At 44.2% G+C, this 26,156-nt stretch overlaps 2 protein-coding genes across 3 annotated transcripts; one reads left to right on the forward strand and one right to left on the reverse strand.

Annotated features, from left to right (window-relative positions):
- Positions 1-251: 251 nt before the first annotated feature.
- Positions 252-10,345, reverse strand: LOC133513725 (creatine kinase, flagellar-like). The gene is given in 30 exon segments (XM_061844757.1): positions 252-561; positions 640-829; positions 897-1,020; positions 1,094-1,265; positions 1,341-1,709; positions 1,777-2,118; positions 2,198-2,387; positions 2,459-2,582; positions 2,647-2,818; positions 2,915-3,286; positions 3,372-3,713; positions 3,791-3,980; positions 4,055-4,178; positions 4,258-4,429; positions 4,505-4,637; positions 4,719-4,873; positions 4,952-5,293; positions 5,383-5,578; positions 5,658-5,781; positions 5,852-6,023; positions 6,094-6,226; positions 6,312-6,466; positions 6,558-6,757; positions 6,823-7,000; positions 7,088-7,277; positions 7,371-7,494; positions 7,561-7,732; positions 8,267-8,623; positions 8,721-8,908; positions 9,850-10,345. Coding segments are annotated over 30 exon segments (5,904 nt in total). The 5' UTR covers positions 9,873-10,345; the 3' UTR covers positions 252-382.
- A 1,987-nt stretch (positions 10,346-12,332) lies between these two features.
- Positions 12,333-26,144, forward strand: LOC133513724 (creatine kinase, testis isozyme-like). 2 transcript variants are annotated; one of them, XM_061844755.1, is made up of 4 exons: positions 12,333-12,400; positions 25,422-25,609; positions 25,707-25,861; positions 25,931-26,144. In XM_061844755.1, exons 2-4 carry the CDS (start codon positions 25,432-25,434, stop codon positions 26,138-26,140), a joined length of 543 nt encoding a protein of 180 aa, XP_061700739.1. In that variant the 5' UTR covers positions 12,333-12,400; positions 25,422-25,431; the 3' UTR covers positions 26,141-26,144. The 2 variants fall into 2 exon arrangements, with proteins under 2 accessions (XP_061700739.1, XP_061700740.1); XM_061844756.1 differs by lacking the exon at positions 12,333-12,400 and having other exon boundaries at positions 25,405-25,609.
- Positions 26,145-26,156: the final 12 nt, after the last annotated feature.

Genomic DNA, 26,156 nt, shown 5'->3' on the forward strand with positions numbered 1-26,156 from the left:
ATGTTCCCAAGAGCCATCAACTCCTTGACCCTAAACCACGAAACGCAACAGTACTGGAATGAAAAATGATCTTACCAAGGCCTGGAAAGGGAAAATATTGACCTTTTACCCAAGATGTTATGTTCTATTTTATTCACGCACGCACCTTGTGGAGAAGCACTTGTTATTTTGTTGCATACAGTTCAAATGAAATTAAAAGCTTTTGATGTTTATTTGAAATGTTGAAAATGTATTGCAGGGCAGTGAAAGCATTAGATGTTCAATCACTTTATTTTGTGTTCAACATAACAGGATAACAGAACTGTTTCCAAGAATAACAAAATGGTGGCAAGAATTCTTGGCTGATAAAGCAAACGTTAACTATGTAGGGTGGTCAGTGGTTCTACTTCTGGATGGGCATCAGGTCATCAATACCTTCTTCCATCTCAAGCCGCTTCTCCATCTCCACGAGCACCTTTATGCCGTCCACAACCACTTGCACCAGCTGCACCTCAGTGAAGCCCATTCTGTCAGCATTGGAGATGTCAAAGACTCCACCATCTACTTCGCTGCCTGCCACTCCTGGAGGAGATATGAAATTTGAGAATTCCAAGGCCTGAATGGAAGGGAAAAACATTTAAACCAAAGAAAGCCATATACCAGTTCCACGCTTCTCAAGCCTCAGCCTTTTAAGAACATCCTCAAACTCGGGCCGTTTGCTCATGTTGGGCAGCTTCACATGCACACCAGCACGCAGACCAGTGCCCAGGTTGGATGGGCAAGTCAAGATGTAGCCTAAGTGGTCACTCAACATGAATTCATGCTCTTTCTCCTTGAGTTTGGACTCAACCTAGAAAAGAAAAAAAAAACATTGACATGAGATAAGAGTTAACGTCTGTGTCATTTTTTGAACATACCTCTTGTATTCCACTGCAGAAGCGAGTAAATGCTGCCTTCATGTTGCCACCTTTCTCAATGGAGATCACTTTTAGATGCTCCTCTTCATTCACCCACACCAAGAATGTATTGCCATCATTGTGCCTTTCAAGAAAATACGTGAATTTGACGTGATATTTTCATGCATCGAAAACATTAGGTAGCATTGGTTTCTCACCAGACACCTCTGCCGTCAGGCCAATCACGGGCCATGCCTGAGGACAGCAGCAGAGGACACACTGGCTTCTCAAACAATAAGTGGTCTTCTATCATCTGTTGCTGCTCAGCTTCTGAAAGGCTCTTCAATGACAAGTATTTCCCATTCAGATCTCCAGTTAGTGATCCCAAAACTGCAAAAAAGCAACATTTACAAAAGTGTACAAGTATAGATATTTCTATGTTGCGCTGCAGCTCAAAACCATTACCTTCGATGGAGAGCTGCTCGAGAAAACGTCTTTCTCCTCGGGTGCAATGTGGCGGCAAGCGGTAGCCACGAATGTTGCGACCCGCTCGAACACGGGAAATCAGAACATAGTTGGGGTCAAGGTCGTCGCCCCCCTTTAGGGCAAAACAAATTTTTCACCGAACAAATCCTGACACAATCTGTCTTTAGGATTTGAGAGAAGTTAGAGAAGTTACCGCAAGACTGTCAGGGTTGAATTCACTTTTGTGCATGTCTGTTGACTTAAAACCTCCATGTTTATCCTCAATGACAAGGTCCAGCAGCTCTTTGAAGATCTCATACGACTCCTCATCACCAGCCACACAGCCCACAGACATAGTGAATGGGGTACCTAGACACAACAGAAGTGATGATATGGTGAACTCATGACTGTCACAGAACGAAAAATTACTTTGTACCTGGATTATCCACGCCAGGCTGGATGACACGGTCAATAGTGAAGCCATAAGGGGTTTTCCGCTCACTCAGTGTTTTGTACAGATCCAGTGTTAAAAACTTGGCCATGTAGTTGTTGTGCATAGTGAGATCTGGAAAGTCTTTCTCAGGTGAAAACTTCTTCATTTTAAGTTTACCAGGCATCAAGGAGTTGATGGAACCACCCTTTTCCAGCTTCTTTTCCATATCCACCAGCAAATTGACACCATCAACCACAATCTGGACAAGCTGCACCTCAGAGAAGCCGAGTCGGTCACCATTTGATATGTCAAAGATTCCATCTACAGCAGCTGTGTCCACACCACCTGACATAAAAAAGGAAATCAGCCAACTCCAGAGACTCAAGCAGACGCGGGATGCCTCACAACCAAAAGTTGCACGTACCAGTTCCACGTTTTTGGAGCCTCAGCTTCTTAAGAACCTCCTCGAACTTGGGATGCTTGCTCATGTTTGGAAGCTTTACGTGGACGCCAGCACGCAAACCAGTGCCCAGGTTGGAGGGGCAAGTCAGGATGTAGCCGAGATGCTCATTCCACATGAATGCCTCACCTTTCTCCTTTATCACATCCTCAAGCTAAACAAGACCAAGTCAGGTCATCGCAACATTACCCATGATCACCCTTACACCTAACCTTGTCAACAAACCTCTTTGAGTCCAGTGCAAAAGCGGCTAAACACGCTCTTCATGTTGCCACCTTTCTCCATTGAAATCACTCGCATATGGTCCTCCTCGTTCACCCACACGAGGAATGTTTTGTTGTCGTTGTGCCTTTTAAAAGAAAAAAATCTTGTTCATCTCAAATCTTAAGCAAATGTAGGACCTAGGATCTTACCAGATGCCTCTGCCATCAGGCCAATCACGGGCCATCCCTGAGGACACCAGTAAAGGTGACACTGGCTTGTCAAACAGGAAGTGGTCATCAATTAGCTGCTGCTGTTCAGCCTCTGTCATACTTTTCAAGCCATAATACGTCCCTTTAAGGTCTCCAGATAGAGTATCTAGCGCTGCAAGAAGAACAGCAAACACGATTCATAGAACTCTGTTCTCTGCAGTGACTAAATGGCACACTCTGTGGCTTCTTCATGAGGCCTGAGCCATACCTCCAATGCAAAGCTTCTCCAAAGCGCGCCTTTCTCCACGACTGCACAGTGGCGGCAAGGAGAAACCACGGATGCTGCGGCCTGTTCGGACTCTGCAGCTCAGAACGTACTTCGAGTCGAGGTCGTCGCCCCCCTTGAAGGCAGGACAAACATTGAGTTTTCAACCATACCAATCAAGTATTATTCTTAAAATGGTCCTGGTAAAATGCTGTTTTACTCTCAGGTTTTCTGGGGCCAGGTCAGTCTTGTGCATATCTCTTGGTTTGTATCCTCCATGTCTATCCTGAATCACAAGGTCCATCAAGTCTTTGAAGACATGGTATGACTCCTCATCTCCAGCCACACAGCCCACAGTCATGATATATGGGTGACCTATACACATACGTCACAAGGAGAGCAGTCAAAATCCAGAATTTAAATAAATGCAGAATTGACTCTCAAAAGCAAGGTACTGCACCTGGATTATCTACACCTGTCTGAATAACATCATCAATGGTAAAACCGTTAGGGGTGCAACGCTGCCTCAGCGTCTTGTACATTTCCAGACTTAAGAACTTTGCAATGTGGTTGTTGTGCTGACTGAGATCTGGGAACTCTTCCTCAGCAGAGAACACGTTCATCTGAAGATCAGCTGGCATTAGGTCATCAATGGGCTCCTCCTTCTCTAGCCTTTTCTCCATCTCTACTAGCAGCTTGATGCCATCGATCACCATCTGGACTAACTGTACCTCAGAGAAACCCAGTCTGTCAGAATTGGAAATATCAAAAACCCCATCCACAGCATCTGTGTCCACACCACCTGGTGAATAGATTTAATTAAATTAACTTCAAACATTTTTCACCCAATGAGACAACTTTGACCAAGCTTGCATGTACCAGTTCCACGTTTCTGGAGCCTCATCCTCCTTAGAACTTCTTCAAACTCAGGGTGTTTGCTCATGTTTGGTAGCTTCACATGCACACCGGCACGTAGACCTGTGCCCAAATTGGAGGGGCAAGTCAGAATGTACCCAAGGTGTTCATTCCACATGAATGCTTCGCCTTTCTGCTTAATCGAGGACTCGATCTAAAACAGATGGCACTCAGGTCATCACAAGACAGAATGGATCAAACAGCTTTGATTCCTGTATTTCTCAAAACCTCTTGGAGTCCGCAGCAAAAGCGAGTGAACACTTCTTTCATGTTGCTATCTTTTTGCATGGAGATCACGCGCAGATGGTCCTCCTCGTTCACCCACACTAAGAATGTCTTGTTTTCATTGTGCCTTTAACGAAAGCATGAATGATAATTATGTCTTCTCAGGTGAAATGCAGCCAACCAAGTCCAGTTATATAGCGTCTTACCAGATTCCCCGACCATCAGGCCAGTCACGGGCCATCCCTGAAGCCAACAGCAAAGGGGACACTGGCTTGTCAAACAGCAAGTGGTCATCAATCAGCTGCTGCTGCTCTTCCTCCGTCATGTTCTTCAATGCGTAGTATTTTCCTTGTAGGTCTCCACTCAGTGAGTCCAAGGCTTAATTTAGAAAACTCAATTAGTGTTCAGTGATGCGATATACTACTTGCTCTCACAATTTAGTCTGGACTTTACCTTCAACAGAGAGCTTCTCAATGGCACGTCTCTCTCCACGACTGCACAGCGGTGGCAAACAAAACCCACGGATGCTGCGGCCTGTTCTGACTCGGGAGCTCAGAACATATTCTGGGTCGAGGTCATCACCTCCCTAAAGCATACATAATACAGCTAACTGGTTTCTCTGCTGTCCAAATTTTGTGTCCCAAGCCATTGTGAAATGCTGTTATACCTTCAGATTATCTGGGTTGAGATCAGTCTTGTGATTGTCTTTGGCTTTGTAACCTCTATGTCTGTCTTCAATCACAAGGTCTAAAAGCTCTCTGAAGACTTCATAAGATTCCTCATCTCCAGCCACACAGCCTACTGTCATGATGAAGGGATGTCCTGCGTACATCATATTAGTCACGCAATCCCCAAATCAAACTCCAAAAGTTGACCAATTCTCAAAAGGACTAAATGTACCTGGATTATCCACGCCTGTCTGTATGACATCATCAATGGTGAAGCCATTGGGAGTTGTGCGATCCTTCAGCTTCTTATACATCTCCAAAGTTAATATTTTGGCCATGTGGTTGTTGTGCTTACTGAGATCTGGAAACTCATCCTTTGCTGTCAAACCCTTCAGATCAATGTTGCTGGGCATTAGGTCGTCAATGGACTCATCCATTTGGAGCCTCTTTTCCATCTCTACCAGCACCCTGATCCCATCGACTACCATCTGGACCAGTTTCACCTCTGAGTAACCCAGTCTGTCAATGTTGGAGATGTCAAAGACCCCATCCACAACAGCTATGTCCCCACCACCTGGTACAAAAAAACAAAAACTCTTGATGAACTTCTGCATTTTAAGGTTTAGTTTTGGAATAAACTTTTCACTTGTAGCAAAGATTTACCTGTACCAATTCCACGTTTTTGCAGCCTCAATCTCCTAAGAACCTCATCAAACTCTGGGTGCTTGCTCATGTTTGGCAGCTTCACATTAACACTTGCACGCAGACCAGTTCCCAGGTTAGATGGACAAGTCAGAATGTAGCCAAGGTGCTCATTCCACATAAATACATGACCTTTCTTCTTGAACAAGGACTCCATCTAAATAATTAGGATCAGATCATTGAGATCCCCAAAATTAACAGAAAGTGATTCAGTATACAATGAATGAACTATAAACCTCTGCGAGTCCATCACAGAAGCGAGTGAACACTTCCTTCATGTTGCCTCCTTTTTGCATTGAGATCACCCTAAGATGGTCCTTCTCATTCACCCACACCAGAAATGTCTTGTATTCGTTATGCCTTCAAATGTAAATAGCATGTAAATTAAGACATTCCAAACATCGTATCATTATGACAGATTAATTATCACCAGATGCCTCTGCCGTCGGGCCAATCACGGGCCATCCCTGAGGCCAGCAGCAGAGGGGACATTGGTTTTTCAAACAAGAAGTGGTCAAAAATCATCTGCTGCTGCTCAGCTTCTGTCATGTCCTTTATTGGGTAGTACTTCCCCTGTAGGTCTCCAGTCATGGATTCCAGAACTGTAAGAGCATCAGAAGATAATGTTCACATTTCCATAAGAAAGGTCGGGATCTTACAGAACTATATTACCTTGGATGCAGAGCTTCTCCACAGCACGTCTCTCTCCACGGCTGCAATGTGGCGGCAGGCAGAAGCCACGGATGCTGCGACCAGTGCGGACACGGGAACTCAGAACGTAGTTGGGATCAAGGTCCTCGGCTCCCTTCGGAGGCACAACAGACAATCAAGAACACTGTCGGACCAGTAGAAGTCAATCTTATCAAGGTGCTGGTGATGTGCTATTTCACCCTTAGTTTCTCTGGATTCAGGTCAGTCTTGTGCTTGTCAGTTGGTTTGTATCCTCCATGTCTATCCTGAATCACAAGGTCCATCATGTCTTTGTAGACATCATAAGACTCCTCATCTCCAGCCACACATCCCATCGTCATGATAAAAGGATCACCTGCATCCGTTATCATTGTGTAATATGGTCAAAAATTGAAGGAGTAACACTTTCTCTCAGTTACTGCACAAGAGCATATTATGGTCGCTACCAGAATTGTCCACGCCTGTCTGGATGACATCATCTATGGTGAAGTCATTGGAAGTAGTTCGCTCCCTCAGTGTTTTGTACATGTCCAACGTGAGGTACTTGGCCATGTAGTTGTTGTGCTGACTGAGATCTGGGAACTCCTCGTCAGCTGAAAGCTTCTTTGGTTCAGGCTGAGGCTTTTCCTCAGGTTCTTTTGAGATTCTAAAATGAAATTCATGAAAGTGTGAGTCCCGAACTGGACTTCTAAGATAATTATTTGTTCGTACCTCTGGACACTAGGCATGAGGTTATCAATTGGCTCTTGTATTTCCAGTCTCTTCTCCATCTCGACCAGCACCTTGACTCCATCGATAACCATCTGCACTAGCTCCACCTCAGAGAAACCCAGTCTGTCAGCGTTAGAGATGTCAAAGACTCCATCCACAGCATCAGTGTCTACTCCACCTGTTTGACAAATGATAAATTTTCATTTTCATGTCAGTGCTCAGTTTGTCTTTGTACTACTTTCAAAACAGCCTTTGAAAAAAGTACCGGTTCCACGTTTCTGGAGTCTCAGCCGCTGCAGAACTTCTTCAAACTCAGGGTGTTGGCTCATATTTGGAAGTTTCACATGTACACCAGCACGCAGGCCAGTACCCAGGTTCGATGGACAAGTCAGAATATATCCAAGGTGCTCATTCCACATGAATTCTTCCCCTTTTTCTTTGAACAATGACTCCATCTTAAACAAACACAAGTCAGAAAAATTCTAATAAGCATCCCAATACTTTTGACCTTGCTTTCGCTAACCACCAAATCTAGTCAAGACACAAACCTCTTTGAGTCCGGTGCAGAAGCGAGTGAACACTTCCTTCATGTTGCCGCCTTTCTGCATAGATATAATTCGTAGATGGTCCTCCTCGTTCACCCAAATTAGGAATGTCTTGTCATCATTGTGCCTTGAGGGGAAAAGACAGCATACAGCATGACCGAATTTGATGCAGCTTTTGGAATTTCATTCTCACCAGATGCCTCTGCCATCAGGCCAGTCACGGGCCATCCCTGAGGCCAGCAGCAGAGGAGACACTGGCTTGTCAAACAGCAAGTGATCATCAATGAGCTGCTGCTGCTCCTCCTCAGTCATGTTCTTCAGGGCGTAGTATTTCCCTTGCAGGTCTCCACTTAGTGAATCCAGGGCTGCAAGATGATTGCACTCAGCCTTACTGTACCTCCATCATCTGGACTACTTTATGCACTTCCACTCTGAAGGCACTAATGTTTCCGTTTATTTACGGATATTTCGATCCAGAAAAGATACCTTCAACTTTCAAGGTAGGACCTAAGTCCCATTTTTCACAAGAACAAAAGTATTGCAATAGGTGATGAGTTTTAAGAAAAGGGCTATCCAAATTTGTTTTAATGTCATTACATAAAAGCAGTGATTGGATTTTGCATGTAGTACATTATAAATTTACACAAAAAAGTTCACTGGATTAGTGAAAGAACTTTTTCTCATCCCGCATGGATTTCAAGGCCGTAGCATGCATTTTACGTGATGACAGACTGGAGAATCATTGCAAAGGGAAAAAAATTCTAGTTAGGTTCTGTCATTAGGTCATTTGATGGTGTTATCTAGGAATGTTCCTCGTACAAATTATTTCTGGCTTCTAAAATGTGTATCAATTCCAGATTCACATGACTGGAATTCAAAGCTTCGTATCTGCTCACTACCTTCAACTGTGATCCTCTCCACGGCGCGTCGCTCTCCCCGGCTGCAGTGCGGTGGCAAGCAATAACCCCGAATGCTCCGGCCTGTTCGTACGCGGGCGCTTAGAACATAGTTGGGATCGAGGTCATCGCCACCCTCAGGAAGGAGAGAAGACACTTGCAATATAGGTTTACAATAACAGCTCCAAGAAATCCAAATTGGTACCTTGAGGTTCTCTGGGTCCAGGTCAGTTTTGTGGATGTCTGATGGTCTGTAACCTCCGTGTCTTTCTTCAATCACAAGGTCCATCAAGTCTTTGAAGACTTCATATGACTCCTCATCGCCAGCCACGCACCCCACAGTCATGATAAAAGGATGACCTAAACTCATCAGCGATATCAGCCCATCAACAACAGCCAAAAACCCTCACGAGGTTGCAGTTGGACAGATCTTCGACCAGAGTGGATCAAATTGTACCTGGGTTATCCACTCCTGTCTGAATGACATCATCGATGGTGAAGCCATTGGGGGTACATTTCTCCCTCAGTTTGTTGTACATGTCCATCGTTAACAACTTGGCCATGTGGTTGTTGTGCTCACTCAGATTGGGAAAGTCATCTTTCACTGACCGCTCCCCCAGCTGAAGGTTGGCCATTTCATCAGAGCTAGAAAAAGAAAACAACCTGATTCAGTTGGATGAAGGTGGCTGACAAAAACTGACCGCAACTTCATAAAACTCCTCACATCTATCAGAAGTGCTGTTTTCATTTTGTGACATTTTTGTAGTAGGGTAACTGAATTTTTGTGATCTCCCAGGTTTCCAGACCACATCCAATTCATGACATCAAAGAGTAAAATAGAAGGATAAATATGCAACAATCTGGAATCTGTTGAGGACCAAAAAAAAAAAAAAAAAAAAAAAGCCAAAAGCAGCACTCAACAGAATGCTGTCATTTCTCTCGGCTAATCAATGTACCTTTAAAGTTTTATATTAGTGTATTTACTTTGATCAAGTTCAGAGAACCGGGATTTCAAACCCCAGCCCCGCCTGTGTGGAGTTTGCATGTTCTCCGGGCCCACATTGCAAAAACATGCCTTCATTGGAGACTTAAATTGCCCATAGGTGTGATTGTGAGTGACTGTTGCTCTACGTCCCGTGATTGACTGGCAACCAGTTCAGGCTGTACCCTGGAGCCTGTCCAATGACAACTGGATTGGCTCCACCACACCCGCGAACCTTGTGAGGATAAGCAGCTCAGAAAATGGATGGATGGACTATAACAGTTCAAAGTTATGGTTCAAAAAGGGGGTTTTAAGGCGTTCTCAATCATTTTAGGTTGGAATTCTTCTCCATTTCTTGAACCCTGACTTCACGTTTTTGCCAAATTATGTTGCTCTCTAGTTGAGATGACATTTTTGAACCAAAGGTTGCGTGATGACATTGAAGAGCAGGAATCTTCCATCTGCTTTCATGCAGCCTATGGCAGGAGAAATTCACACTTTTGAAACGATCTGCAGTAGGTTGAGGATACAACACTCGAGACATCAACCAAATCATCTCGTCATATTACCACTGAATAAGTCTTCACCACTTGGTCCAACTTACACTTGTTCCATAGTGTCTGACATGCTTCCGTCTTGTCTTCACAGATCCAGCACTACTCTTGTGCCAAAAGCTGCTCAGTTTTCGGAGCTAGGAAAAAAAACTGCACAGACAGACTGGTCCCACTGAATGTGTTGAGGAAAATACACCTTGATATGCATGTGTTGCAACATATATAGTCCCGTCGTCATGACCACGAAGTGTGCAACAAACGCGACACGCCAGCACGCGCGCGATGGCTCAAACGCGTCGTGTGCTCGACGTTTGCTTTGCTTAACAACTCGTTCAACAAAGCTGTCGTGTTCGTAGTCCTGACACGTCGAGGTTGAAGTCTTTGCCAAACCCGTGATGCGGCACAAAGTCAACCTGGGTTTCCCCCCAGTGGAGTGCGTAGTATCCTCACTCCGAAGCGCTGACCACGTCATTCTTTGTGGAAAAAATAGATTGTGTAACACCGTCTAAAGTTGTGTTACCTAGGAATGTCCAGAGAGGTTGTTAATCGTGATAGCGCGTGACTACAAACTCCAAAGCAAATCTTAATAATTTCTTAAACTAATATAACCATAGTTGGATGAGGCGGCGCAGCTGTCGAGCGCTGGCTTGACAGTTCTGAGGGCTGGGGTTGAAATCCCCACCACCACCCCGTGGTGGAGCTTGCATGTTCTCCCCGTGCCTGCGTGGGTTTTCTCTGCACACGAGGGTTTCCACCCACAGCCCAAAAACATGCCTTCATTTGAGTCTCTAAATTGCCCACAGGTGTGATTGGGAGTGTTGTCTGTCTCCATATGGCCTGCGATTGGCTGGCAATTCAGGGTGTGTCCTGCCAGATGACAGCTGGGATCGGCTCCCGCTACACTTGTGATGTGAAGCGGCTCAGAAAATGAATGGATCGGTATCTCCAAAGCAAAACAAATTTATTTGTATTCTGCATTACATACACACGATATCTCATTGTGCTTTATATGATTAAAAACATTCAAATCCAAAAATAGAAATATTTGAAAATAAAGTAAAGTACCATTAAAACGGCTTTTTGTGCAAGAAATATCACTGAATTGTGGAAGTCCCCTGAAACAAATGAGAAAAGTCTGGATTTGAAAATGCTTACAGTTGGGGCTGACATCACCTGTGTTGGCAACTTATTCCCATTTTTTTTTCAACATAATAGCTAAATGGTACTTCACCACGTTTGCTTTGGACTCTGTGTGCCACTATTACTCAACTCACCTCGAGATGCTCCTAGTTTTACTAGGAGTATCCTTAGCCTGGTCAATCCGGTGGACATCTAGGCCATCCAAAGCTGAGCAGTTCAGGAGGTTGGCCAGAACGCCAAGCAACAAGTTATTTCAGGGCCACTCAGGTGGACCTCCATGAGGATAATCCCAGTGGGAAAGTAGCATCTGAGCAACAAGAACAGATGGTGGCCGCTGGATGAGCACCGCCGAGACAGGAACGAGAGGCGGCCTCTGCTGCTGGTCAGGCCCCGCCACTAGAGCAGGGACGAGAGGCGGCTGCTGATGGACCACCGCTGAGGCAGGGGCGAGAGGTACCTGTTGGTCAAGCACCCCCGAATCAGAAGCAGGAAGAAGAGCAAACGTAGGCGGCAGCCGCGGGCATGGCACCATAGCCAGTGCTACGAGAACATGGGAGCGGTCGGTGGCTGTGAGCCACTGAAGCAGAAGCGAGAAGTGCCGGCTGTAGGTTGAGTGCCGCCACAAGAGCACACGAGCAAGGAAGAGAAACAGGAGCCCGTGGTGGGCGCTGCGGGCTAGGCAGCGACGAAACAGGATTTCGTAGTCCAGTAGTCCTGTGAGGGCCATTTAACTTTTCGCTTCTCTGATGGGGCGCCGGGGTCTGTTTATAATGTGATATATGTGATTGCAGGAGTGCCTAAATGTAAAAATGTATTGTTTTCCAGAAACCCACACAAACTCAAATAACCTTTGGTGGATTCGTCACAGAACAAAACCTGGGTTCTTCACAGAAAAAAGCCAGGAAAAAAATTACACTATTGATGAAGTAAATAATAATCAAATAACCCTCTGAGTTTTTAAAGAAAAAAAGAACAAACTTTCTGTTGTGCTGTGCACATTTGTAACAGGTTCAATTTTAGCTTATTTGTTAGAGTAGAATCTTTTATTCAAATGACTCATGAGCAGTCCTCAAAGTTATTGTGTTCCTCATGTTGCGGGCTCGGTGCAGGTGGGCATGTGTGTTGATGTGTAGGTGAGATGGACTGCGTATGCGTTTTGTGAGGAAAATGAGGGAAAAAAGGGTTTGATTCACGGCGACCAGGGGAGTGTGTGCTAAGATCCAATGAACCGAGTATAACAGCGAATCGATGCTCCGTGTTATTCCTACTCCTGCAATTGAGTTTCAGAGGTGCATCGCGAGAAGCAAGGAGAACAACCTCGGCCCAGGAGAAGACGTCTCCCCTGCGTCTCCCGACTATGGTCAGGCAACCAGAGCAGGAATCACTAACACTGGCGACAATGAAGGGATCTTCTTACGTTGTCTAAGGAGTGCTGAGTGTCGTCTCTTTTGACCAGAATCGGTAAAGTACTTGCTTTATTCACCGGAGTTAAGCTAACACGTGATGGCTGCTGCTCGCAATCCCCACGAATACGTCCGACTCGAAGCTAATCCTCCCGACTCTGGTATTTTGATGAATAGCGCTCCTGGGAGTGTCAAGTGTGTGAGCGGAGCTAAGCAATATTTGATGGTGAAGAAATGTGAACATTATAACACATTTGTGTGTGACGTAACCTGTGCAAACACATTTGCTGATGGGGAGGAAGTTCTCACTAGGCTGCAGTTTTCCCACTCTATCCCTTTTGATGATAAAGTATATCAAAGCTGGCATCACGCGGCACTACACACAATTGCTCAGCCCCTACCCAACTAATGCTGATGACAGATTCAAACCCATTCTCCTCTGACTATATGCAATGTCTTGTGCATAGCACACCAGTAATTTTTAAGCCAGAGGAGTGATGAGAGGGAGAAGCCCTGCATGCATTCCGGGATGACATTTATGGTAGAGTAGCTGTGACTAACGGTAATAGGCCAGAGAGCAAGCAAGACTCCATAGCTGTCGAAGTGTTTACGAATGGGCTAGGAGATGCAGATGTGGTTCAAAAGCTGTTAGCAAGGCGTTGAGCGACACTTGCCAAAGCACATAAAATAGCCTATTGCCATGAGACCACCAAAAGTGCTGCGTCATGTGTCACCAATGCCAAGTGGCAGGATGCCCGCCACATTGTTGAAGTTCAATCACGTGCTGCTGTTGTACGGGAGAACGATGACAAAACCTCTCCTCCAGTCGGTCCCTCCTCCAGTCCGCATGGCCTGTTCAGACCCTCAACATTGAAACAACAGAGAAACTTGAAAAAAAAAACAGAGTTCGCTGCAACAACTGTCGAGGCTGGGGCCCCATCCAGAAGCAGTGTCCTTCCCCTCAACACATCACCAGGACATCACAATTGAGGAGTACCACTTGCAACAGTCCTGAACCATCAGTGCTCCATCTCAATGCCCAGGGCACTGAAACATTTACGAGCTGAGAGTATGCAGTGTTGGACAGCGGTGCCCTAAGGAGTGTGCTACACCTACATTATTACAAGGCTATCCACCCAGACATGAAGCCTCCCCTGCAGCTTTCGACTTTTGAAACCTTGATGGGTGTGGGACCAGGGGACGTGCCTGTGCTAGGTGAATCCCAAATCCCTATCTATCTATGTAATCAGCAAGTTATCGTTGATTTCATAGTGGCAGATATAACAGGCAGTGAAGTATTGCTCGGGCATCCTTTTCTCATTCAAGCTGAGGCTCAAGTTGACTTCGGCAGACACCGCATCAATCTTTTTGGTGAACGTGTGCCTTACTACAAAACGGAGGCCAGCCCAAAGTCACTGGCAGTGAGGATAACCAAGACTGTTGCAGTGGAACAGGGGCAAAAGTATATTGTGAAAGAAAATGTACACAGGGGTGTGACAGCCCAAGGAAACATGATGCTTAGCCCAACCAAAGGTTTTCTTGAGAAGCACGAAGTACTCATTGGCAGAGTTTTGGTCAACACCGGGCTGTCCTTTACAACCCTGGCAACAACGCGGTAATTATTAAAGAAGGTGGCATTGCCAGCCTGCTCCAACCAGCCGAAGTTGTTCAGCCGTCCAGTGTATTACCAGCCCCAGACACACTGGCCAGCTCGCCTGTGGTCCCTCTGCACCTGCAGGAACGCTATGCTCAGAGCGCCACCGAACTCCATGACCACGAGCAACTTCAACTTAAGCGTTTGCTCTGTAGTTACGTGCACATGTTTTCGTCATGGCCTGCTGACTTGGGCTGAACCAGTTTGGTCCAACAAGACATCCTGACCCACCTGGATGCCCCTATTAAACAACGGCCACGTAAGATGGGAGAGAAACAACAGGATGTGGACAGCCAGATCAGCGACACCCTGGAAAGTGGTGTCGCCCAACATAGCAACAGCAGCTGAGCCTCCCCCATAGTTATGCTATGTAAGAAGGATGGGACGTACCGTCTTTGCGTTGATTACAGAGGCATCAATGACGGCACCGGAACTGATGCATACCTGGTACCCCGTATCCAGGATACGATGGATACACTCCACTGCCAAATGGTTCAGCACGTTGGATCTTTCATCAGGCTACTGGCAGGTGGAAATGACAGAGAGAGCCCGCAGAGGCAGCCTTCTACACTCACACTGGCCCCTTCGAGTGGAACGTCATGCCGTTCGGACTCTGCAATGCTCCAGCAACATGCAACATTCCAACGGCTAATGGACCCGTGCTGGTTGGGATGCAGTGGGAGACCTGCCTGGTCTATTTGGACGACATCCTTGTACTGGCCAAGGATGTGCCGGAGATGCTTCAGAGGTTGGGTCAGGTATTCGATCGACTCCAGCAAGCTAATTTGAAATTGAAACCAGACAAATGTTGCCAATTTCGTCGCCAGATTACATATCTGGGCCATACAGTGTCTGAGGGTGTTGTTGCCACGGATCCCAGCAAAGTGAAAAAAGTCAGAATGTGGCCCCCACCAACATTGATCCAGGATGTCCGACGCTTTGTAAAGGACTTTGCTTCAATAGCCGACAAGAACTGCTTACCATTGCTGATTTCACATCCCATTTTCGCCAGTACCTCCTTGGACCCTCCTTCAAGATGCACTGATCACAGCAGCCTGCGCTGGTTGACAAAAATGAGAGAGCAGGAAGGATAATTAGCTCGTTGGCTTGAGAAGCTGGTGCAGACCAATCTGGATAGCCTCTCCAGAAGACCGTGCCGGCAGTCTTTCCACTGCAAAATACAGGCTCCATTCACGCTTCCTGGAAGAATCACTCATCAGTCATTCCAGTGTAATTTGGACTCTGATCACAGCTCTCTGCCGCCGAGTCCATTGAAGGTGGAACACCTTCCGCCTGATACAGCATTGAGTCCAGTGAGGCTGGAGGAACTGCTGGCTACTACAGCACCGAGTTAAGTGGGGGTAAGTCAAAGCATACTGCGCATTTGTGACACAGCCCTGAGCCCCATGATGCATGCAGCGCGGGATACTCATGCATGCCAGTTAGCTTAGCAGTCTGTGCTAGTTGTGCTACATGTCTTCAATAAACGCATTTAGAAACAATGTCGTCCACCTTGCGTTACTTGGCGATATGAACACCACACAAAGATTTTGAACCAAAACATTCTGACTAATGTAAAACTGATTGGAAAAAAATCCTAATACTGCTTCTGTGTTTTCTGGCTGAGTCAAGCCCAGGATGCTGATGTTGATATTGCACCCATACGCGCCTGGATGAAGGACAGTAACGAGCGTCCTCCATGGGCGGTGGTTTCACCATACAGTCCAGCTGTCAAGACATACTGGTCTCAATGGAAACGGGTGTACCTCCGAGATGGAGTTCTGGTCCGTCGCTTCCACTGCCTCAATGATGCTGACTTCTATCCAAAATTGTGGTGCCACGCAAACTACAACCGGAGGTGAAGGGCCTGTGGGTGGGCATTTTAGCGTCCAGACTAAGAACTTGATACTACTGGTACCACATGAGGGAAGATGTTAGCCTCTGGTGCCAAACTTGTACCAGCTGTGCATCCAGAGCTCGCCCCCATAAAAGACCACAAGCTCCAATGGGATCTGTCCAAGTGGGAGCCCCGATGGAACACATTGCCCTGGACATTATGGGACCGCTGAATGAAACTGAGCGCAGAAACCGATGTGTTGCTGATACAGGATTATTTGACGAAGTGGATGGATGCGTTCCTGATTCTCGATGAGCGAGCTGCAACTGTCACTGAAGTTGTTACGTCTGAGTGAGTGTGTTGCTATGGATACCTCAAGCTCTGCACTGTGATCAGGGTCATAACTTTAAGTCTGAGGTATTGCAAGGGATGGGCAGCCTGGCATAGACAAAACTCATACCAATGGCATCCAGACCTCAGTCAATTGGCCAAGTTGAACTCAACACCACTCTCCAGAAGATCCTGGCTTTCACAGCAGAACATTGTCATTGGGACTGGGACCTTATGGTCCCCTATGCTGTCATGGCCTACAGGACCACCAAGAAGCACAGTGCGACAGGATTCACTCCAAACTTCATGATGTTCGGGTGAGAAGTGAACCGGTGGATCTTGTTGCAGGGCTGCCTCCTGACCCAGTCAACTAAGCGACCGGTCCAGAGTACGTGCAGATGCTCGAGCGGCTCGAGCTGGCCCATCTCATTACCAGAGATGCCCTGGCAAGTTACATGCGCTAAATGACAATATGACAAAAATTGCTGCCACATGGAGTACAAGATCAGATATCCTATGTGGTGTCTAGTGAATGGGACCCGTTGTGTCAAGAATAAGTCCAGAAATTCCTCCCATCATATGAAGTGCCAATCTTTATCTTGGATCAATTAGACGAACTGATATACCGTATTTAGAAGAACCCGAGAGCCAAGGTGAAAGTTGTCCACCATGATCAACTGAAGCATTACCGCTGCCGTGACCCTCTGGACAACACCTGGGCTTTGGGCCATGCTCAAGGATGGAGACCTACGGAGATTCCACCACCAGCCTTGGACGAGGACCCAATAGACCACGATATGGGATTACAAGTCGTATTTTCCATTACGAGGGATGCTGGTCTCGGTGCCGATCCTCCCTCCACCACAGCTGCAACAGATCCCACTGCGGTTGTTCTCAGTCCAACCCGTTTCCCATGCAGGAAGTGAGAATAGTGGGGGTGCAATGGGTGAGTCACGCCCTTTGAGTCTACAAGGGCAATGACGTGGACATCACCGTAGGACACCGAATAGGTATGGTGTGTGGGTCACATAGTTGATGGTCCTTCCACTGCCTGACTGTTCTGGGAGAGACTAGTTACTGGTAAAAGTTGTATTATATCGGGTTTCTACAATGTTTACGGAGCTGTTTTCGTTGATCTGTTAAAAAAAAAAATAAAAATAAAAATACTGTTGAAATTGTGCTTTTGATCCCACAGTTTGTCGATGCGATACCTCACTGTCTGTTAGTATTTTATTCTTCCTGGTCGCCACATAGTGTTGAATTGCACTTTAGCTTCTTTTATTTTTGATTGTGTACCTGTGTAAGCCTTAAACAATAAGCCAATATGGTCATTGTTTTACTCTACCTCAGTCTGTATATGTTAATGGTGTCACAGTTGTGTACACCAGCTCATACATTGCTGTGCTGGAGTGGCATTATTTTATTGCCATCCAGAGTGGGGGTAGTGTTCGGTGCAGGTGGGCATGTGTACTGATGTGTAAGTGGGACGGACTGCACAAGCGTTTTGTGTGTGAGAAAAAAAGCATTTGATTCACGGCGACCGGGGAAGTGTTATGTGCAAAAAGCTGATAAAGACAGTATAATCAATGCTCCGTGTTATTACTACTCCTGCCATTGAGCTTCGGAGGTGCGACGCGAGAAGGGAGTTAATTCCAAGGAGGACAACCTTGGTCCAGGAGGAGACGTCTCCCCTGCGTCTCCCGACCACGGTCTGGCAACCGCAGTGGGAATGGTTGACAGTTATAATTCTCTTGCAGATTCCAGCAGCCTTGCAAACATCGCTGTTTGCAGCTCTCGCTCAGCATCTTCCCTGTGAAAACCACAAAGCAAGCAGGCTGAGAAAGTGAACCTGGTGATACAGGACCTACACAGCACAACCAGTACCAATCCACTATGGTTGTGGTGATTGATTTTATCTTGATATATATGCTCATAATGACTCATTAAAATAAAAAAAGTGAGCTTACCTTTGAATATTCATCAATGTGAACTGTGGGTCTGCATCTGGCAGGTGATAAGTTGAATGTCAGGTTCCATTTTAGTCACTGCCAGTCTCAAACACTGATGTAGATATTCATCTGTCAATCTTGATTTCATTGGGCTTTTCAGAAGTTTCATGCGTGAAAAGGTCTGCTCGCAGATATACATGCTGCCAAAAAGTGTGGACATCTTTATTGTCTTCACTATGTCGTAGTGGATGCTGCGGGCTGGGCACTGACAAAACAAACACGTAGTGGATTTATGACAATCAGCTGGCGCCAATGAGACAGGAACATGAGGCGTTCCGGGAGCCGACAAATCAGGAACATATGGTGAACGCTGTGAGCTGGGCGCAGCCGGAACGGGTACGTGGATGACCCTGCGAGCTGGGTGTCACCGCTGAAAGCAGGAGTGAAGGAGCAGCTGCTGGTCGGGAGCTGCTGAAACAGGTGAGAGGTGGCTGTAAGTTCCGCGCCACTGCTGGAGTGCATGGCGGCGGCCCTGGGCACCGCCAAAGCATGACTGGGAGACTGCTCCTGGCTGAATGGCTCTGCTGGAGAGCACAAGCGAAGGTTAGTCACTGTGGACCGGGCGTCGACGAAACAGCAACGAGAGGTGAAGCTATGGTCCGGGCATCGCCAGAACAAAATCAAGATGCGGCGACCAGTCAATTAATCCCCTCTTCTGATCCAGGTCTACAGGGACCACAAATTGCGAGGCCAAACTGGGCTGCTGCACTCAAGGTGGGCAGCAAACAACACACAAATGTCTCCACAAACCCGTGGAAAAAAACACAAGGTCCAAAAATCATGAAAAAGGTCATCTTCTATCTGAAAAAAAAAACATGGCACATGAACAAAAACAAGACTTGATGCAGAAGAATGCTGGGACGTGACAAGGAGGCAAATCACAAGCTTGTAAACTCACGCTAAACCCACACAACTGGCAACTAATGACACGAAACACGAGGCTGAAATACATGAGATAACTAACATCAATGAGCCGCAGGTGGGGAGCTGCAAGGGGCAGCCGCAGGCAAGGCAGTGGCATGACCGTGCCCCAGACAAGTATTTCATTACGTTGAAATGCCTAATAACAGCAATACATTTTTCCCTATTCGATACTTGTTCATAAAATTAAAATTTGCTGGTTTTACCTAATTTAAAATGCTACTGCAGCTACTTTGTTCATGTTTGATTTCATAACAAAAAGTCCAGATCATAGATTGGAATGTGATTAATCAACAATGATTCATTACCCAGTGAAAAAGCTAGTCTTGCAGAGATAACTGGAGACAATAATTTGATGTAGATATTTTATCCTCATTAAGTTTGAAGTTCTACTTTTTTTATGCCATCTCTCTTTGACAAACCTTTTGTATCTGATAATTACTGGGATGAAAAATGCCTGCGCTACATAAGGTTCTGAGTTATTCTGGAAAAGACCTGCATGTCATATTCACAGATACGATTCTTCAGGTGTGGAGTTGGGGCCTTTCGCATCTCAGTGGACGGTGGTTTCAGACGAGGGGGGCTGGAAGGAGGATCTTGGCGTGGTGAAGCCTGGAGTCCAAGATTGACAGTAGTCTTCACCCTATACGTCAGACATAACATAGCATTCATGAGTTTTGCGTCGGCCTCAGCTTCAATGGGGCAGGGAGAGGAGTGGAAAAGTTAAAATGCTGGCTCATCTCATTCATTCTTGATTGTTTGGGTGACTGTCGTGTCACTCTAGTCACTCTGCCCCATTATCTCGTCTTATCTTTTGATCCACTTGATTGGTTGGGAACACCTTCATCCTTTTGAGTTGTGTACGGATTTCTACGATTTTCTTTCTGGGATGTTGAATGAGGTACACAGTAATAAAGGTTGGCAGTCAATACCTTAACTCCTTTGTCTATTCAGACAGAAACCATCTGCCTTTAAAGATGGCTGCACTCGCAAAAAATAGAGAAATTGTCAATGAAACTCATAGCTATTGCAGTAGTCAGCTGGTAAAGCGTTGGCCTCACAGTTCTGAGGTCCCAGGTTCTCTCTATATATAGATACATCCATACATCAATTTTCTTAGCCACTTTTCCTCACGAGGGTCACAGGAGTGGTGGAGCCTATCCCAGCTGTCAACGGGGCAGGAGGCGGGGTAGACCCTGAACTGGTTGCCAGCCAATCGCAGGGCACATAGAGACAAACAGCCGCACTCAATCATGCCTAGGGGCAATTTAGTGTCGAATTAATGTTACATATTTTTGGAATGTGGGAGGAAACTGGAGTACTCGGAGAAAACCCGTGCATGAACGTGGAGAACATGCAAACTCCACACAGGGAGGGCTGGAATTGAACCCAGGTCTTCAGAACTGTAAGGCCAACGTTTTTCAGCTGTACCACTGTGCCGCCTAAAATTATTTATTCATAATTATACAGTATATATATAAAACTCAGTGTGTTAATATTTTAAAATAAAGAAAGTTTTAAAAAAGTTTTAGTTTAAAAGCTTTAAAAACAGAAAAGCAGAATGAAGTCAGCTGCTCCTGCACAACCTGCGACCCTAGTAAGGAAAATATTGAAATATTTTGTTTCAAGTGTACAATAGGTCTTCTTGAGCTAATGAAGTATGAATGATGACTAGAACTGTGATTTCACTGCTAATCAATCAATAAATATAGAGCTTTTCCTGTTAGGGGAGCTGGCTTTAGGTGAAAGCTGGACGACAATGGGACAAAAACATGTTAATCTTTTAGAATTTCTACAAAAATAATTATTCAAATGTAGTCTGAGCTTCGGGGTGGGGGGTTGAATAACCTTAAACCGTGGGCCCCACAATAATAGATGTCATGCTGTGGGGCATCATGACAATTACGCACCGGAGACACCTGTTTTTTCTAAAAAAAAAAAAAATAATACATGGCTGTACTACAATACTGTATGTTATAAGTTATTTTATATGACATTAATATACTTGATTTATATTGTAGTTTGTCAGGCAGCATATAATTTTCAGATAATAATCAAATTTCATTTTTGGGAGATTTTAACGTGTTCTAATTTATTATCATTATAACTTTCTGTAATGGAGTAAATGCATCCCATGCTGAAAAAAAAAAACATTCAAACGTGTACAGGATGTCTATTGTGTATAATTAAAATCTGGTAAACTGACTTATCAACATTTTCAATTGACCATATTTTACTCGATATACATAAGATTCAGATTTTCAGCATTTTTTCTTCCCCAGTTTACCGAATGCTAAATAGTAAATCTTGGTTTTGGGGTCTTGGTCACTTTGTGTCGAGTAGTGTATAAGTTGGCACATGTACGTAAATGGGCTTAATTCATAAAAATAAATTTTGGTTTGTTCTTTTCCGTTTGTGTACATATATACTCAAGCTTCAGTTCTATTTTTTGCCAGCAAATGTTGAAAACATGGATAAGCAAACATGTAAAAACAAAGTGCCAGCAAATGTTGAAAACATGAATAAGCAAACATGTAAAAACAAAGTTGTCTGATATCGACCTGCCCACATGGTCCTCACCTCACAGAGTCCATTGTGCCAGGTTCCAAATCCTTCAGCACATCACGAGCGAAATACTTTCCACCTGGTGGTGAAAAGAGGAATTTTTGCAAGATCTTAACCAGTGATTCTGAAAGTGTGGTACAATTCTTATGCTATACTCACCGAATTTCTATAAAGTAAACACAATGGTCAACATTGAAAACATGAAACAATAGATATATTAGAACAAAGTTTATAGCTTAACATTACAGCAAGTTTGAAACATTTTTAAATCGAGCACCTTACAATTGTTACTTTACAAGTACAGTACATTTTTTTAAGTACAGTGTAGTTGTATTCAGGTTTCAAGCACATACATTTGCGTCTAATCTTTAAAAACTGTTTAGCCTCAAAATATGTAGTCAAGCAGATCTCAAATGTGCCATACAGATTGAGTCGTTATTTGTTTCGGCTCGAGATGTGGTAAATAATCCAACAGCAGGGACGTTCATTGCACATAAATTTACAGGGCACTTATTTCCTTGAAACAGGGCCGAACTCCAACTGCACTCATGTCTTCCCTCACAACATTCATCAACATCTAATCTGTACATCATGGCCGGCCTCACCACTATTTTATAAAATTCGTCCTTCATCCTAGCAGAGACTCTTCTGTCACATAACATACCAGACACCTTCCACCAGCTGTTCCAACCTGCTGGCACCCAATGAATTTTATACTAAGTTGACTCAATGCTCCAAGTATTTCCTTGTCTAGTCTGACTTCTTCTCTGGGTTGACATGAACTTGCAGTGTACTCTTCTGAAAATAGAAAGATTTTAAGGACATTTTCTGTGTAGTACAACCTTTTATTTTGGAATTAGATATATAAAAAAAACAATGCATTGTTAATTGATTGTTACATTCATGGTCAAAGTAGACAGTGATCCTACAAGTTTGTCTCCATTTAGAAGTCGGATGCTGATGTTCCTGTCCAGTCAAACTACTCTAACACCGCAGGGACATCGAATGCATCTTCATCTTCAGCCATTATTAAAACTGTGGGACACAAAAAAAGATATGGTATTACCTAACGTTCAGAAAAGGGCAAACCAGTGTTAGAATTTCATTCCGCAGAATCAGAATTGGCTTTATTTGGCCAAGTTTGTAAAAAGAGACAAGAAATTATTCTTCGGCGGTCAGTGCTGCCCTGGTACAACATTTTCAGAACAAAGAACAAGAGACATTTCTATTTATAGGAACTATTCCTTATAAGATTCGTGCAAGATGTAAAATCTTCATTTACAACAGGTAACAGATAAGAGTATGTCAACATCCCACATTGAGTTTAACTTGTACAGACTTCCTTTACCCATTCATGGTTTCCTTTGCAATGACAATTGTGCAAAGAAAGCAGTTTAAAGAGACGAATCGTATGACTCTGCAACATATATTACTAATGCTAATATTGATTGGACCAGCAGGATATGAATGTGTGTCCCAACAATGGCACAAGACAGAAAATAGAAGGTTTGCTAATCAAGAATTTGGATGCAGGACCTTGCATTTATGATGGATGTTACCAAGAATCTGAATACAGTAACGTGAAGAAACAGCTGCTGGGGTGCAACAAAGTTATGTAGTATTATGAAAGACTGCTCTTCTTGCATGTGTCTAGGGAACAGGATTGTTATTTATTCATTTGTTTTATATATATACGCATATATATTTCTGCCAGAGAAATGACACCCCGATAGTGTTCTGTGTTACACTGTCCTTATGTGAATAACTGAGGCATTGTGTGCTTTTTTCCCTCAGAATTAAAAAAAAATAATAATAATGTTTTACGATTAATAGTGATGTCTGGCTTGTACTATTTTGAACAGTATTAAAATTAAGAAAAAAATGATGACGTTTTTGTTTTTAAGTTATAAAGTGTATAACTTCATATATACAGGTCATTATTTACCGGTTTTGGAAATAGATTTTCTTCCATGTGGCCCCTGAGCGAGAATGAGTTTGACACCTCTGCGCCAGATGGTTTAGGTCCAGAATACATGAAAGGAATGCTAATGGAATATAAACCCAGTAGTGTTTGTATATCAATAGACTCAGGTCTAATAGCGGAGTGCAGAGTTCTCAGCAAACATGGTGAGGAAGCGTTTAGCTATTTTGGTGCAAATTCCAACAGAAGTGACGTCAGCCCTAACCACGTGTGAACCTTTTGAAATCCAGGTTAAAAACGCTTCTTTTTTTGTCATGCTTCTTATATTATTTCTATTTTTAAATTATATTTCTTGCATTGTTTTTTGCATTGCTTTTTTAGTTGTATTTTTATTTTTCCCGTTTGAAATGCTTATAAACTTTTATTTCTTGTTTTTAAATGCTTTTAAGCATGTAAAGCACATTGGGTTGCCTTTTGTATAAAATGCGTGAAATAGAAAAAACTTTTGCTTTGTTTCTAATAGTAATTTGTAAAATACACATGCATGCGTTCCTTCAAAACTATTTCTCACAGAAAACTGCTCGATTTAAATAACTTAATTTTAATATAAACCCCCAAATTAGAGAACTGGCTAACTTTAAAAGTAGGTATTTGATATAAACTTCATTGTTTAGGATTGGCGCTTCTCTGTTATGCTAATTCCGTTTTAAAGACGAACTAGTTGTCATTATTCAGTTTTATTTTGTCGATGATAGATGATAAAGAAATGTGCCCATACTGCAAAAAGTCAGCGTTAGCGATACACCTCGTAGCATTTAGTTGCTAAATTGTTGCGAAAATGTACACATCTAACATCAAGACGGAAGCATGTCAGACACTATGGAACAAGTGTAAGTTGGACCAAGTGGTGAAGACTTATTCAGTGGTAATATGACGAGATGATTTGGTTGATGTCTCAAGTGTTGTATCCTCAACCTGCTGCAGATCGTTTCAAATGTGTGAATTTCTCCTGGCATAGGCTGATGCATGAAAGCAGATGGAAAATTCCTGCTCTTCAAAGTCATCGCGGAACCTTTGGCTCAAAAATGTCATCTCAACTAGAGAGCAACATAATTTGGCAAAAGCATGAAGTCAGGGTTCAAGAAATGGAGAACAATTCCAACCTAAAATGATTGAGAATGCCTGAAAAACCCCTTTTTGAACCACAATAGTCCAACCATCCATTTTCTTTTGAGCTTCCTATCCTCACAAGTTGCCAGAGTGCTGGAGCCAATCCCAGCTGTCATCAGTCAATAGGCAGGGTACACCCCCTGAACTAGTTGCCTGCCAATCGCAGGGCACATGGAGGCAGACAACAGTCGTACTCTCAATCACACTTAGGGGCAATTTAGTCTCTCCAATTAATGCACGTTTTTGGGATGTGGAAACCAATGGAGGGCCTAGAGAACATGCAAAGATTTGTACCCCGGTCTTCAGAACCTAATAGAACTTATTTTAAAAAGAGTAAAATATGAATATAAAACCTTAACAGGTACACTGATTGCCTGAGTGAAATGACAGCATTCTGTTCTTTTGGCATTTTTTTTTTTGTCCTCTTAATGGATTCCAGATCGTTGCATAGCTATCCATCCATCTGTTTTACTCTTTGATGTTGGGAATTGGATGATGCACGGTCTGCAAACCTGGTAGATCATCAAAATTCAGTTACACTACTCCAAAATATCACAAACAAAATGAAAACAGCACTTGTGATGTCAAGAGTTTTATGATGTCACTTTGAGTTGCGGTCAGTTTATGTCAGCCACTTTCATCCAACTGAATCAGGTTGTTTTCTTTTTCTAGCTCTGATGAAATGGCCAACCTTCAGCTGGGGGAGCGGTCAGTGAAAGATGACTTTCCCACTCTGAGTGAGCACAACAACCACATGGCCAAGTTGTTAACGATGGACATGTACAACAAACTGAGGGAGAAATGTACCCCCAATGCCTTCACCATCGATGATGTCATTCAGACAGGAGTGGATAACCCAGGTACAATTTGATCCACTCTGGTCGAAGATCTGTCCAACTGCAACCTCGTGAGGGTTTTTGGCTGTTGTTGATGGGCTGATATCGCTGATGAGTTTAGGTCATCCTTTTATCATGACTGTGGGGTGCGTGGCTGGCGATGAGGAGTCATATGAAGTCTTCAAAGACTTGATGGACCTTGTGATTGAAGAAAGACACGGAGGTTACAGACCATCAGACATCCACAAAACTGACCTGGACCCAGAGAACCTCAAGGTACCAATTTGGATTTCTTGGAGCTGTTATTGTAAACCTATATTGCAAGTGTCTTCTCTCCTTCCTGAGGGTGGCGATGACCTCGATCCCAACTATGTTCTAAGCGCCCGCGTACGAACAGGCCGGAGCATTCGGGGTTATTGCTTGCCACCGCACTGCAGCCGGGGAGAGCGACGCGCCGTGGAGAGGATCACAGTTGAAGGTAGTGAGCAGATACGAAGCTTTGAATTCCAGTCATGTGAATCTGGAATTGATACACATTTTAGAAGCCAGAAATAATTTGTACGAGGAACAT

This window comes from Syngnathoides biaculeatus, chromosome 15 (genome assembly GCF_019802595.1).
Source record: "Syngnathoides biaculeatus isolate LvHL_M chromosome 15, ASM1980259v1, whole genome shotgun sequence".
Lineage (NCBI taxonomy): Eukaryota > Metazoa > Chordata > Actinopteri > Syngnathiformes > Syngnathidae > Syngnathoides > Syngnathoides biaculeatus.